Raw genomic sequence first — 16378 nt, 5'->3', positions numbered from 1 at the left:
TTTAATATCACACATTTATGGAGATGCTGGTGTAGTCAAAATTGTCTCAGGAAAGAATCTGATTGTTTTGGGTGGAATTTATTTTTTGAAAATTATGGATTTTCATTTTTTCTGCATTGCTTTATTTGCAGCTATTGAGTAGTTCATTTCTCGTCAATCAGCATGTTGAATGTTGTAAGGGTATTCAATTCACAGATTAGAGAGCAGAGTTTGTGTGTGTCTCTGTAAAAGCTGAACTGCAGATAAATGGTTTAGCTACACTATCCAGCTTTGTTACTGAGCCATTTAAAATTGCTCCAACTCTCTTCTTTGTCAGAATAAGCTTTTAAGTACCCCATGTGTATCATTTTAGCCGGGCCTTTTATACAACTACTGCAGTTCAAATGGTTAATTTTCTTAAGGGAACAGATTTTTTTTTTTTCACAATTCAGTTTTATCTTTGCCGTTGTTCTTTTCTGTACTTCATGAGTATTTCTTCTCCTAAATGGTCTGATAGCATGCTTATATTTGATCGTTTAACTACATTTGATCATTTAATAGTATTGAGAAATATATAATTTTGTAAAATATTAAGAAATATGTGTGTGTTTGAGGGAGTTGAGTGCAAGATATCATAACTGAAAGTATATGATAGGGCTGGATAGGAATTCACTGGGATTTATTATGCACCTATCCCATAGTACATGGGTTTTTATGAGGCATTATGTTACAGGAGAGCTGAAGCCCACTGAAATAGATACTAGTTTATTTTATGATGCAACTTTTCTGGGACTGTTTTCCTGACAGCCATTTATACCATAATTCATAAAATACTTTAAAAGCAAAAAATATTTAATATAAAAATAAAACACTTGTTTCTCGGGTGTATGTACAATTTAAGTATATTTTCTTGACAGTAAGCCTACAAGCATACACTTGAGGTAATGCTTAACAAAAAGGCATTAAATAAATATATTTATATACATTTTTCAACCAAGGTGGAGTGCAGGGGTTAGAGATTCTCCCTTCAGTTTCGTCTAGCAGCTGGTGAGCAAGACACAGAGTCTTCCTAGGTGTTTTGGTGCTGCATTGTTTATTCATGGACAAACGTCCAGTGTATATTTACTGCCACCAGACAACTTCAATACTGACCTTAGCCTCTGCTCCAATCAGGTGAGGCCCCTTTTGCAGCTTCTGTCTCTCCCTCACTCAACCAAGAACTGCTAGACACAAACGCTAAACACTGCTCCATTGAGCTACAATGAAACATTTCAGCATTAATGGAGTGTTAGTACTGAAGGCTTGCTAATCTGGAGAGGAACAATTTGTTATCTGTAACTTTAACAGAAACGACTTTCCCAATTGAAGCTGATGTTTAGTTCCTTGAGCAGTCATAAACTGGCACAGAAATATCATGCTGATGGGTCTAGTCATATGCCTCAAATCCTCAGAAATGTTTTAATGTGCTCAAACCTAACTTAAGAACATATCAGAATCAGGAATTTAGTTTTCGTGACAGTTGCATCATTTAAGAATAAAATATATACAAACGTTTTTAATGGGTTCAAGTAAAAAAGTGCAATGAAAGTCAGTGTAGCCACTGGGACATGGCGTCTTAGGCACAGGATTGTCCTCCACAGCCTAGGGACCCTCTAAAGACCGGAAGCCGTCGATTGAAAGGTTGTCGTCATTGACCTACACTCCAGATATTTGGTTTCACTCCTAGCTTACACCATTAGCTCGTCCATTTTCTCAGCCATTGATCTTACGCTGGCCAAGATGAGAGGGGGAGACATGGCTTACATGACGGCGGGAATGTTGTTCCTGCCGTCATGTCAGCCGGTCCCATGGTGTAAACAAGGCAGCCAAGTGGTTGTATGCAACAGTGGCGAGTGGGACACAAGAAACAAAAACTCCACCTCCACGCAGGTTAGGAGAGGGTGTAGGAAGTTTCAAGTAGAACAATTTAAAGTACTATAAACTAAGAAACCTAAAAGTGGAAAAAGAATAACAACCTAGCAGAAGCAACTGCAACAGGCTACATGAATGGTTGACACATGCACACTACATGGACTGACATTAATAAATCTAAGAATTGACAACGGAAATTGCAACATGATTGTGCAACAACAGATTTTTCTAGTTTTAAAAATGTCAGTTAGACCATAACAGACAGGAAGGCAGAAAGGTTTGTGTTAACATTTCCTTGAAGGAGACATCAATCATCTTTTGCCTACTTATTGACATCTCTTTGAAGCTCATTCACCCATGGCTATTCTATAATAAGCTGAAGCTCTTTCACTCGATCCACATTTGCTGATACTTTTCAGCACTTTTCTGACAGTGTTTCAGGGCAAAAGAAGATTATACAGTATCATGCCTGCTAATGGCGCATCAGCTTAACAGATATTACACAAAGATCATTATGAAAATGTGGGTTTAATTAAAATGCATAAGGCTAAAACAAGTTAGATATTGGCGTCTCACATGCAGATTGTTGTTGTGCCTGTTGGTCTATGTGGTGATATTGCCAGTAATGTAGTTATCAAAGTGAAGCGATGTTACTCTTGCGCTCTACACTCAACCACCAGCAGTGTGCGTAGATGAAACAGATTGTTGGTGAATTGCAGTGCGATGGCAGTGAGTTCACAATCTGTGTGGAATGTTTGCAATCAGCCCCACTCCAGAAACAGATGGGCTGCTCACTGGGCACACAGGAGGCCGGGACACCCAGGATCCATGAAACAAATAGGGAGGCACTAGTACAGCACGATTAGAAAAACTGCGATGCAACTCTTTCACCAGACTTTGGATGTGCTTGCGTGTATGTGTGTTTCTTTACTTCTTTCCACCTGGCTCAAGTCAAGGTATTACGTTTGCATTTTTATTTTACAGTAAACGAAGAAAAATGTTTGCATTCATGTTTCTTAGACCCTTCAAAATGGGCCGTGTCTGTCTTTAAATCCAATTTTAAATGTAATCAATGAGTTGGGGAAACTTATTTGAATAGCATTTTGCATCATAATATATAAAGATATGTCGGAAGCTTTAACCTTTAATCCAATGCAGACAGTTTCCTTTGCTTGTATTGTCTCTCTCTACTACATAACTGAATGCGGATCCTTCATGTGGTGCGCGTTCTCATCAAATGCATAATTTGGTTAGTGTTGACATTTACATCAAGAGTCGTTGACAGCATTGACTCTCTAAACATGTTTTAAAAAACAATGTACTGCAGCCACACTATAATGTTAATGACTGCGGAATATTGATAGCTGTTAAGAACAAAACCCCATTGCTCTGTTATATAACTCTATTCAATGATGTGAAGCAGACAATCAATCATGAGAACGCTTTTTCAGCATTTGGACAGCTTGACAGTTTGCGTCTGTTTCTTCCCCGGATATTAAAAATGACTGTTTCGAGAGCATCACATGCCTTTGAGCTGCGATGTTACCTTCCTGCTCACGCTTAATCTATTATTACTCATCAAACATAATGAAAAGGACTAATTATTTGAAGCCTAGAGTGGAATGTATTGAGAGGTTAGCTCTAATAGTCATAATGGAGATGTTAACCGAGATAGCTTGAAATGAAAAGATAATCCTCCCCCTAAGACAAAAGATGTAGTGCTGGAGTCATGAGGTGTATATTACATTTTAAAGGAAATGTTGTAATATTAATTGATTGTTGGTTGTTGAAATGGCACCAAGTGGTCCATCAGAACAAGCCTTAGAATATTTCATGACATCCTGAAAACATCTTATGTTTCATGAGTTGTAAGGCTGGGAACAGAAATAACAGGTTTTTATGGAATTGCCATAAGCATTGTAGGAAAACTATGCAATTGCTGAGTGATATAAACATCACCAATGGGATTTTAGGCCACATGTGACCCAAGGGGTAGCCTATAAAATATATTAATCACAACTGTATCTGGTTCTCCAAAAGTCTAACAAAACTCATATAAAAACATTTTCTTTTTAGATTTAACATCAATTTTGTTCCGTTAATCATTAATAATAAACAGCAACCACTCTGTGCTGGTGAGAAGCCATGGATGAAAAATATAGAGATGTGCATTAGGAGGAAAAAAGGCAAGAGCTTTTCAAATAGAAATAAATTGTCTTTCTGTATTTTCTCTCAACTGAAGTACTTTTTAGTCTTTCAGGTCTTTATAGTCACACACTATGTCCTTACTGTAAGTGTGATGCCTACTGTAGATATGCTACATTTGCATACAAATGACATAATAAAGGTTAGCAAGTGTGTTCAAGTTGAACGATAATGTTGTTTGTATTTGCATTCTACTTACTGTGAATGTGCTGTTTCGACATGGCGAGAAAAACAATTACTCTGGTCTAACATCCAGAGAGTTTAGATGAAGTGGCGTTTAACAGACATTAAGTGCGAAACAATCCCTGGCTTCGCAAAACAAAAAATAAAGTTGATTATGCTTTCAAATAGCACTAATCATTCCCTGAGGTCAATTAAAGTGCTTCTGAATATGCATTACAGGGGCTTCCTTCCACCGGGCGTCCAGATTGTTTGACTGATTGGCATTTGTTATGATTAAAGTTAAACTCCAAGGAAGAGTACATTAATCCAATCGTCAAAATCTCGAAACCATTTGTGTTTTGTAATCAGAAATGTAGAAAGAGCTTTTAACTAACTCCTGCGATGGAACCAGATGGAAACAGTGGTGAACACATTTATATTCAACTGCCTGAAATAAAAAGGTAACATTCCCATTGATGATGTAATGGATTTTTCTTAGATTAAATGTAGTGATTTAAATGCATCACCACAAAGTATGGGATTTAAGATTGGGATAAAACCGCACGTCGCTAGTGTTTGTAACGTACTTTCTGAAATGTAAATCAATTCAAAGTCTATGACATTTTGATAGTGTTTCCACTGCCAAGTGTTGTGCAAAATTGAATCCAAATAGTTTTCTTCACATGATCTACATGTATGTTTACATTTATAGTTGTATTGTACTGCTTTTTATTCATATCTATATTGCCATTTGTGCTTCAGTCAGTGTTAAAAACAATGATGTAAACAATCAAGTGAATGTTTCTCCATTCAATGAGTGAGTGTTGCTGTGTTACTTTGTAGTGTTACATTTGCCTTTTGAAATATTAAAGGGGACCTATGCAAAATGCACTTTTGTACGTCTAATATACATGAATATGTGTCCCCGGTGTGTCAGGGAACTCACCAAGTGTCAGAAAACACAACCCTCTCTCTTTTCCTCTATACCCAAATCTCTAAAAACGGGGCTGCAACGGATCTGATCCGGATTTGAAATTGTTCTGACGTCAGAAACGTGGAGCTCCGCCTATATGGGCAACTCTCCACCTATCAGGGGAATGAGAGGTTGTGTGGCATGCTAACAGCATGGTAACATGACTTGAAATAGAGCAAAAATGAGGCATGGCTAAAATGCATGATCTGTTTGGTATTTTGAAAAAAAAACTTCACAGACATGTTTAATATAGGTATGGCCCTAAAATATATTATTCAAATATAGCATGATAGGTCCACTTTTTTCAAAGACTTGCGTGACATTTCTACAATTTGTCTTTTATATTATCATAAAGCAATACCCAATATTGCGTCCACTTAGCTTAGCTTCTTTAATATTTGATGTAGCTTTGCTCATATTACAGTGGGCTATGATTCAATGACATAAAGAAATACAATGATGGGCTTCTTGTGCCTTTATGTGGCCAGTTTCAATGACAATGGCAATAATACAATTTAACAATGTACACTCAGTTTATGGTTTGATCGTACTCTAGTTTGTTAATTCCAGTTGGCTCTCTATAAACTGATATTTAAAGTTGACCTATCATGCAAAATGCACTTTTGTACGTCTTTTATACATGAATATGTCTCCCCGGTGTTCCAGGGAACTCACCAAGTGTCAGAAAACACAACCCTCTCTATTTTCCTCCTTACCCAAATCTCTTAAAAAGGGGCTGCAACGGATCTGATACAGACTGATCCAGATGTGAACATTACATTACATCATTACATTACATTGCATTTAGCTGACGCTTTTATCCAAAGCGACTTACAATAAGTGCGTTTGACCATCAAAATACAAACTTGAAGAAAACAGAATCATATAAGTACATCAGGTTTCATAGAGCTAAAACAACAACTCAACTGGCTTTAGATAAGCCAGCCCTTTATTAGTATATAAGTGCTTTGTTAATAATTCTATCGCTCGAAGTGGAGTCTAAAGAGATGAGTTTTCAGTCTGCGCCGGAAGATGTGTAAGCTTTCTGCTGTCCTGATTTCAATGGGGAGCTCATACCACCATTTTGGAGGCAGGATAGCAAACCCACGTGTTTTTGCTGATGGGAACTTGGGTCCCCCTCGCAGTGAGGGTGCAGCGAGCCGTTTGGCTGATGCAGAGCGGAGTGCACATGCTGGGGTGTACGGTTTAACCATGTCCTGGATGTAGGAAGGGCCAGATCCATTCACAGCATGGTACGCAAGTACCAGTGTCTTGAAGTGGATTCTAGCAGTTACTGGAAGCCAGTGAAGGGAGCGGAGGAGGGTGTGGTTGCCGCTGCATTCTGGACGAGCTGCAGAGGTCGGATGGCACATGCAGGTAGACCAGCCAGGAGGGAGTTGCAGTAGTCTAGGCGTGAGATGACGAGAGCTGCGTCGATTTTTGTGTCAGCTGGGGACGTATCCTCCTGATGTTGTAAAGCGTGTATCTGCAGCAGCGGGTTGTAGCAGCAATGTTTGCAGTGAAGGACAGTTTGTTATGAACACTTCTATGAAGTCACAGAAGTGGCGCTACGGCTATTGGGCCAACTCCACCAATCAGGAGGAGACAGCCACGGACATTGCCGTTCGAAAGCGCTGGAGACGCTGTAGTACATATGCCAGGCCTGTAGATGGTGCTGTGCTCACATAATCAGTCCATGCAAAGACAGTGTTAAATTGAGTGAAATGAGGAATGGCTAAAATGCATGATCTGGTTGGTATTTTTAAAAATAAAAACTATAAATATGCCTTATATAGGTATGGTCCTACTCTATATTATTCAAATATAGCATGATAGGTCCACTTTAAATAAATGTATTAAAGCATTCAGTAGCGCTTACATTCTTTGAGTACCAAGCACTATTCATATACATTCGTCATCCAGCCAGTGACCAGTAACTCTGTATTGTTTTGTCCATCTTCTCCTTTAGGTCGTAGTAAAAAGAAGGAACATTGTCTGGATAAGGACTTGTACCCGCTCGAGGACAGCGAGACGTGCCCCTGTGATGAGTTTTTGTCGCAGCCTTTTGGTAACTGGTCCGCATGCATCCTCCCTGGCCCCTCGGCCCCGGGCTCCCTGCAGGGCTGGATGAGCCAGAGAGAGGTGAAGGAGTGCGGCCACGGGCTGCGCTACAGAGCTGTGGCCTGCATCAACCAGCAGGGACACCTGGTTAACCCCTCACTCTGCACAGACTCAGGTAGGAAGCACAGGAGTATGCTGCAGTTACTTAGTATTTTACTATTTTTTAACTATAATTGGGCCTCACATTGTGTTCTGGATAAGGATTTCTTGTTGGGTGGCTCTGGTTATTTAATTTTGATCTAACAAGTCAGCTGTGAGTCACAGCCCTATTTTTTTTTTTTTTAAATAAATGGTCAGAATAATCAGACATTGTGATTTTGTTAAAGCCCAATTATGAGATAATACCATTTTATTTTATGGTTTTAATTGAAATGTTTTTATGTTTTGTTTAGTTTTAGCACCTTTGTCCTCTTTTTTCTAAGTTGTCCAGAAACTACAGCTACTTGTTTACTTTAATAATCGATGGATCATTTGACAAAAAATATTGTCAATTATTTAGATTCATTGTTTAGGTAATGTTCGATGTAATATTGGCAGGAAATGCTGTTTTCAGTCCCTTAAATATTGACATTTCTGATTCATTATCATATTGAACTGCATATATTTGTATTACAATGAAAAACAAGGCATTTACAGACATCACCTTCAAATATGGAGTCAACCATTAATCAACCACCAGAGGCATAATAGGCAGATAAATTGATGATGAAAACAATTGTTAGTTGCTGCCCTACAGGAGACAAACAAAACACATTATTTATACAGTGTGCAAACCCTTAAGCAGTCTCACTATACTGTGTTGGCACACTGTATGCGTAATCATTAGTCAGATAATTATCTCCTGGTGTCAGAGAGAGCAAGTCCAAGGTCTGGAGGGGTGCAAGCCAGTGGCATGTCTGTCTGACATTATTATTTTGATCCTCACTGCAGCCGCTAAGCAAGTCTGAATCAGGATTCCCCTTCCAATGTTCAATTTCAGGCTACATGGTGGAGGTTTGCCACATCCCTTGCCCCCTGGACTGTAAGCTCAGCGATTGGTCAGCCTGGTCCTCCTGCAGTGCTTCCTGTGGCAGCGGGCTGAAGATCAGGTCCAAGTGGCTCAGGGAGAAAGCTTTCAACGGGGGACGCCCATGCCCCAAGCTGGATCTGAAAAATCAGGTGAGGTGTGCACCGGTGCTTATACAGTATGTCCACAGTACAGTACACATTTTGGAAAGTCACTGCTATTGTGACAGCACACAGATACTGTATCTATGTTATGAGTCTGTCTTGAAATGGAAATTAGCTCATAATGGAATTTCTTAAGAACCATTTTGACCCATTGTTAGACTGTCCAACACTTGGTATTGTACAGTTATTATGGACCTTTTATATTGAGACACAGCGGAAATGACCAAACAAGGTAGAGCTCATCATCCATCTACATTGTTCTTCTTCCCGGATTTGATTGATTCCGGTGGCTCTTATAATTGAATGCAGATGAGGTCTCAGTCCACCACCATAATACATGTAATGGGCAGAGAGTCCATGCTAAATGTGGGAAAATATGCTTGTGATTCTAATAGCATTAGCACTGCTACTGCACATACAGCATTCTCTTACTGGAAACATTAGTAAGCAGCATGCTGTATTTCATAAAAATTATTCACACATCTCCAGTGCGCTCCAGTCCTTTTTCAGTCGCATGAATACACAGTGGCACTGTTGCATTCTGCTCACATTTCAATGATAAGGTTTACCACCCATCTGCCAGTGGGCCTCCTGGGTGACCTGTTCATTTTCTGGTGTCTCCAGTCAGACCAAATCATTTGCCTTGCAAGACATGCCCTTTCCTTGACATTAAAACATGGCGGTGTCAAGTAACAAAAGAAGGGGGGGTTTGTGGGCAGAGAGGAAGAAGTGGACAGATGGGAGCGTTTGATATTCCGTAGTCAGATTTTATCCGTAGCGCTGAATATTTTGTGACAGCACACCTCTCTCATGAGGTCACCGTTTAAAGAGGGGACGTGTTTTATGAATGCTGCCTGTATGCCTGAATGGGCTTGAAAGGACACTTTGTTGTAGAGGTCAGTAAGGAGATGAGCATGGCTGTGTGAAAAATATTCCAGTGTGTTCAAGTGGAGATTTGTGTACAGATGGTTAAGTGCCCACTAACAAGGTCTATATGGCCCCTGTAGTAATGCGCTGTAATAACTCTCGCCAATGAAATTGGAGCTCGCTATTGCCCATGACCTCTTTTATCCTGAGGGTGGACGGGGCCCCATTGTTGACTCGATCAAATTGGCCATTTATGGAAAATTACACCTGTCCAAAGTGTGGGTGGAAAGATAGTGTAACCTCTACTCTTGTTCAATAAGCATGTTGTTTTATACAAGGAAACTGAACTTCTTGACAGGGTTTTAAAAATAAAACTGGTGCACTTCACAGCTCTATTCACAACTGCTGCCAAGCTCTACATTTAGTCTCTGTTAGGGTGCAGCATGAGCGATATTATTCTCATTCCTAATGGATATCCACCTCTTTCCGTTATCGCCTGCTGTGAGCTCCTCTTTAGCCAAAGTGTGGCCTCGCTTCCACCAGCAGATGTTTCCCCTCGAGCCCCGGCCAGAAGTGACCGGCTTGACAGAGATGGAATTTACAGTGCGTCGCGACTCATCCTCTCATCACATGGCTGAGTGAGCAAGTAAGATAGGGGGAGAGATAGAGAGGGAGACAGCGAGTAAGAGAAAGTGCCACCATGAAAATAATGAGCAAAAATGGCCACAATGCCGAACCGAGTGTGTGGGAGTGAAGTAAATTGTAAGAGTGCTGTTAATGTGGTAGGCCTTAAGATTGAATGCAAAAAAAAAAAAAAATGTAGATGAATAATTAATGTGTCACTCACCAAGAACAATCATTTTGGATCTCTTAGTTCCCTCATATTTGAGTGTTCACATGGGAATAGAATAAATTAAGAACTATATTCCACTCGATTTTTACTCATTCTACTTTAGGCGTGTTTTCAATAAACCCTAAAACCCCAATACAGCAATTGTCTAATCACAGCTTGGCAACTGTAATCGGCACAGCAGGCCTGTCAACTTTGATTTCTCTAAGTTGTTGAAGCGGTGTGCATTGGGCTGTAATACGACCTGTTCCGCTCTTTATTAGATTATGTTACGTTCACCCTCCACACCCCGATACACACCTTTTGTCTTGTAACATTCAAAGTGAAATGTGCTGTTTACACACGCAGAACATAACGTCATAACTTCTGTCTTACTTGGTCAATTATGTGAGCTAAGTAGGCCTGCATTAATGTGTACTTCCTTTGCTTTTATCATTGTACATTTTACATTAAAAGGGAAGCTTTTCAGAAGTAGAAAAGTTAATTAACGATGTCAATTGGGTATATAAATGATCCATTAAAACCAGTTTTTAGAAGTGGGCAAAGAATGGGCGCAGAAAAAGTATTCTGAAGGCACAAGTAAATTGATTAATGACAGATTGAATGTGGAATGTCAAATCTCTATTTTAATTAAGTCAAACTGACGCATCCGATCTATTTCTAAATCTAATGTCCAAATATTTGTATTAGAATAAATTGTCTGTTAAACTCCCTGGTGTGCAAGAAAGTTGTTGACTCCATTAGAATCTATTTTAATAAAATAAAAAATAAAAATATTTCACAGCTTTTTTTTTTATTCATTTAAAACTACCAGCAAACATCCAAATGCTGATGAAGGGATCTTCGCAGATTGATTTGAAAATACGGCTATTTGTAGCCCATATTTTAATAAAGATGTCCTGAGAGACTGCTTCAGAGAGATGTCAATGCAGAGCACACAAATGGGATCTATAATTACAGGAGATTTGAATTTCATCAAAAGTCCCACATGAGTTTACGGCCAAATGCTGGGATATCAAGTTGTATATTTCCATATACAGTAATGCAACAGAACTGTCTGCCAGCCACTGTGCCAGGCAGATAGTTATTTTTCATTTTAATAACGCCTGGGGCCTCCGCTCTCTGAACACTGGCCCTATTCTATGGAGAAACATCCTTCCTGTCCACTTCAGAGGACCCTCTAGCTGCATATGGTGTGTGTGGTTGGAGGTGTGTGTGTGTGAGAGCGGTCTATTTTTGGGTGACGAGCTGGAATGGGACACAGGGGAAAAGCATTTCACCATTCCTCTTTTTCACTTTTTCAGTTAACTCATTATTTTTTGGGGGACAAAATGCTCCATACAGTTAAATATCTTATATAAATAATATTCCTGTCATTATAATTGCATGATTTGTTGATTGTTGGACTTTAGCTGCAATGGTCTGCAGCTAGAATGCAGCTGAATCAGTACATCGTCCATTTGTGCTCTAATGTTTGAATCTGCTTTGTGAAAGTGAAGGTCACAGTGATGAAACAAGGCTGGTTGAATAGGATGTTTTGCCTTGATGCTTTCTGTTTCACAGATTTATTTTTGCGTTGTATGAATGCCACATGGTGTATAGACAGAGAATGAGCTTTGATTGGAGAATAAAGACTCTTTTAATAAGCGCTGTAGCCCTCTGTGCCTTAAAGGTAGGGTAGGTAAAAATGGAGAAACCAGCTTGAGTGCGCTAGAATTTGAAAATACACAACCGGAAAAAATCTGCCTCTTCCTTCAGACTTCCTTAAAGAGCCCCTCCTCCAACACACAGATGGAAGGCTAACAGGAAGGTACGCAATCCAGTTATTTTAGCCGGGCCGGCTAAAATGATTGGTTGTGCTTTTTACAGTACTACGGCTTCCACAGATGACATTTTTCATGTATTTATTGTCAAAGCACTTTAGATATTCATTGCAATCGGGATGTTAAGAGCATGCCATGGAACATAACAACAAGTGTTTCTGAAGTGAATTACTTACCCTACCTTTAATGCGACCTCTCAGCTGTGAATGTATTTCTGATAAATTCCTTTTTCATACTTGCTACTTACAACACTTAGCTTGATTGAGCTCAGAGAAAAATTATTATCAGATAATTTACAGTACTTAATAATTACGCCACTTTCATGTGCAAACCCTTTGGATGATGAACATGGGTTCAAGTTATGTGTGAAAACACAAGGTAAATGTAAAATATATTGAATAGAGGTGTTGTGTTTTGGCAGTAATGAATTGCCTCTTTAGCAAACATTGTAATATTAAAATCATAACTAATACAAAAAAGAATCAGCTGCTTAATGGCAAGCCTGTAAACTATAGACATACGATTCCAAAGATGCACACACCTGACAGTATGCCGCGGTCTAACATGAACATGCAACGCATTCCTCTGTCTTGCTCTCAACACTTTTCACCACCTACTGTAGCTGCTAATGCCTTCCAATATCCTGATCATGCCACTTCTGAACAGATTCATGAAGGACATAATCATGTGTGCGCTCCACAATCACTGCTGAAGAGCGCATTTTGCGACTTCGAGCAATGACCAATTTAACATGAATGGATGACCACAAAATGCGCACAACGAGAGACAAGTATAAGTCCTTGTTTTTCTTTGTGAGTGTCTATTTGACAAATGCTTTTATTTACCGTATGTATTAACATTATCAATTTAAAGTTCCAGAGTTTGCTGCTAGTTCACCAAACTAACCATGTAGTGCTTTTGAGGGGCTTACATGTACTTATTGGATGTCTTGGCTCAGTCAGCTGGGTGTTGTGAACTTTGCAAATGTAAATAAGCTATGCATAATATGCAGCTTGCTGTTTTTATCAAGATACTTTAAGATTTACAGAGCACCTAGAAGCAGTCAGATACAGTTCATTCAAGGCATTCATTTGTTGAGGGGTTGATATTCCTTCCACAAAGCTCTCCTTTTAGGCCATGTCATTGCATCTAGGAAAAGCACTATAAAAATCCAATGTATTATTATTGCTCCTAGTGGTATGGCAAAGCTAAGCGCTCATGGTCTCTGTTATCTACCTTAGCCCAGTCATGGTTGTTTCTCTTTAAGAAATTACATTTCATTTAACTGACGCTTTTTATCCAAAGCAATTTACAATTACGAAATACAGGACAGTCTCCCTGGAGTAATTAAGGGCTACTGTAAGCGCCTTACTCAAGGGCATACTAGTGGTGGTGCTCCTGATGGGATTTGAACTCAAAACCTTCCGAACTTCAGCCCGCCTCACTATCCATTAGACCAACACTACCCCTTAACAGTTAGAAATATATTGAGATGACTATTAGTTACAATAGCGGTACATTTTCAATAATAACATTTTTCGTTTTGAGGTTTTCATGTTTGTTGGCATTGTGTTGCTGAGCTTCCTTTATACCTGCCTTGGTATACTGAGGTTACTTGTAGAGTGTAACATATAAATTGGCTTGTTTTAAGGGGGAACAGAACAACATTTTAGGTAATCTAATTCAGGTTTTCTCCACACACTTTCTATCATCACCATCGAATGATATAATTAACTTGTTAAGTGTTTGACTGCTTGCCCTGCTGTTCCTAATGTCTTACTGTATTTTAGACCTAACTAGATAAACTCTTGTTAAACTTGCTTTTCACGGAGTATATGTTGTCTGCTCCAACTCCAAACCTTGAGCTTCTAATGATCCCATATCGAAATCTCAGTATATTTCACAGGTTACATGTTTATCCCATCCACATATTTATGAACCAAGACGTATAAAGAGCAAAGACTGCTGCTGCAGAATGTATTGTGCCATGTTACTTCCAATCTTTGGCAACACCAACTCTGTAATTACGTTAACCTAAGCATAATCTTATTGGTCACGTAACTTCAACACTTCCTAGTTATCTGGACCTGCCTCCAGTGCAATATTAAAGGCAAGTAGCAGTGCCAAACACACAAGGTTAAAAATACAGAAAAGCATTGGCACCATCAGGAGGTTTTTAGTGTCCTGCGTCTACTCAATAACAATTGTATATGTTGACTAGATGAGCATAGACTCTCACGAGGCTGGTTAACGGATGAAGAAAGTTGGTTCTGTCCTGAGATGCTCTGTTTGCATCAAGAGTATGTGGGATTGAAAGAGTGATGATCGAGCTATCTTTTAAGTTCAACACCTGCCTCCCACTGCGTAGAACCTAAGTGCTTCTGGCAGCTCCTCCGGTGATGCTCCATATAGATTACATGAAAGAGACACCTATACCTGCTGTTTGAAGTCTCTACAGCCACTGCTACCCGCATAGACCACAATAGCACTGATCACCTGGGCCCAAAACTTTTAATCCCTATCTGATCAAATCAGATTTGGATTTTGGGGAGTTCAAAACCAAAAAACAGGATTAGGATCACTTTCATATCCGATCAGATCAGGAAATCCAATCCAAGCTTTAATCTGGATCAAATCTTCAAAATGGGTGGTTCAAACCAACAACACAGGATTGGGATTAGTTTGATCCCAAAAAACTGGATTATCCTGATCCCACCAGAGGGGTGGATTTCCAGTGGATTACCAGAGCAAAATGTACTGTACAATTTATTTTAAAATATGTTTCAATTTAAATAAGATGGCAAAGTTTGTTAACTGAAATAATACACCATTTTTAGCCTTCATGGGAAATACATTTTTTTTTTTTCATTTTTGCTCACGTTTGTGGTGGCCTATTTTTTTTTTCAACCAAATGTTGATGACATAAATGTTTATGCTCATAAAAGTATCACAGCAAAGATTGTCAATCACAAATGTAATTTAGATTAAAGTAAAAATATCTTCAACAAAAAAAAAGTCCATCATCTGTCATCACCTTTCAAATAAAAAAATATAATTAGACATTATAGATGTCTCTGCAATGTGGTCTCTTGTCTTCCTTGTATTATTTTTCATGTCCACTAGATGGCGATCGGTAGGATTAAAGCACTGATATTCAGGATCTATTCATCTTGAAAAATCGTAATCTGGATCAGGCTGATCCTATCCTGAATTGCTTTGAACTCCAGGGACAAAATCTGGCCGACTTTTCTGATCGTGGATCACAAAAATGGGATTTCAAAATCGGATCGGATCTGATTGAGATTAAAAGTTTTGAACTCCTGGGCCCTGATTATCAGACATGCATAACACCCGGGTGTTTTTAACTGCATTTGACTTTTGCTCCCAGTTTGCCTTTAGACATCTGGTAATGTCCTCTGCCTCACTAAACACTATCAGTGTCTGCTATTATAGGCCTACACAGGACATCTTCTATTCAACAATAACAACACAATAGGCTCTGCTTGATTCCAAATACAAGTGCATCTCTGTTGAGTCACTTGCCAATTACATGTTTACTCATTTTAACCATTTCACTCCACTCTTCTGTGTTTTACTGTAGGCAATCTTGTGCTTTAGGTCATGACCCACCCTTTATGAGCATTGGTAAAAGTAGAAATGAGGATGGACCAGTGTTGGGTGTAACGCGTTACAGTAACGTAACTACTTTTTCCGGGTAAAAAGTAGTGTAACGCGCTACTACGGAAAATGTGGTAACGTAACGTAGTTTCTTTTTCAATTCGCCGGAACGTTACTTTTCCCAGGGACGAGTGACAGTGTGACACACTGCCTACTCAGCTGCGTGCTTACACAGGCACGAGCTCTCATTCCACACTGTACGTGATAGAGGCTGGCCGCTGGTGGTGGCATGAAGACTGAAGAGCAGTGATGGCAAGCGAGAAGCAGGCGCAGCCAACGCTAACATTCGAGGGATGGAGGTATTCCCATTACTTCGAACTTGTTGAAACTAAGGGGAAAAATGTGAGTGTAAGGTGTACGTTGTGCCCTGGCCAGAAACTTTTGTCTACTGCCGTTAACTCAACTGCCAACCTCACCAAGCATTTGAAAGGAAAACATGCTAGCATGAAGCTAGTAGCTCAAGATCCCCGAGGAAATGATGATATTATCATACCGTGAAGAAGGGCCAGCATATTCAGTGAACATAGCCTTTTAATTCGGAGGCCAGTCCTGCTTTAAGTTGTTCTTGATTTTATGTTGGCTAAAATGTCTTTGCTTCCAAGCTGTATTATGCCATTTTATTTTATTTACACAAGCCAT

The 16378-nt window shown here is 39.4% G+C and overlaps 1 protein-coding gene across 5 annotated transcripts in view; it reads left to right on the top strand.

Annotated features, from left to right (window-relative positions):
* thsd7ba (thrombospondin, type I, domain containing 7Ba) overlaps window positions 1-16378 on the top strand; it is a 241634-nt gene that overhangs the window by 191976 nt on the left and 33280 nt on the right. For all 5 annotated transcript variants that reach the window (XR_013805279.1, XM_079665111.1, XM_079665110.1 and 2 more), the window contains 2 exons: window positions 7200-7466; window positions 8331-8509. Coding sequence is in view for 4 of the 5 variants with exons in the window: in XM_079665111.1 (XP_079521237.1) it covers window positions 7200-7466; window positions 8331-8509 (446 nt within the window). In the remaining variant the exon portion in view is untranslated. The remainder of the gene's footprint in view (window positions 1-7199; window positions 7467-8330; window positions 8510-16378) is intronic.

The sequence above is a fragment of the Notothenia rossii genome (genome assembly GCF_949606895.1).
Source record: "Notothenia rossii genome assembly, chromosome: 2".
Classification (NCBI taxonomy): domain Eukaryota; kingdom Metazoa; phylum Chordata; class Actinopteri; order Perciformes; family Nototheniidae; genus Notothenia; species Notothenia rossii.
The sequence above is the reverse complement of the archived record's forward strand: the minus strand, read 5'-3'. Positions and strand labels throughout refer to the sequence as shown.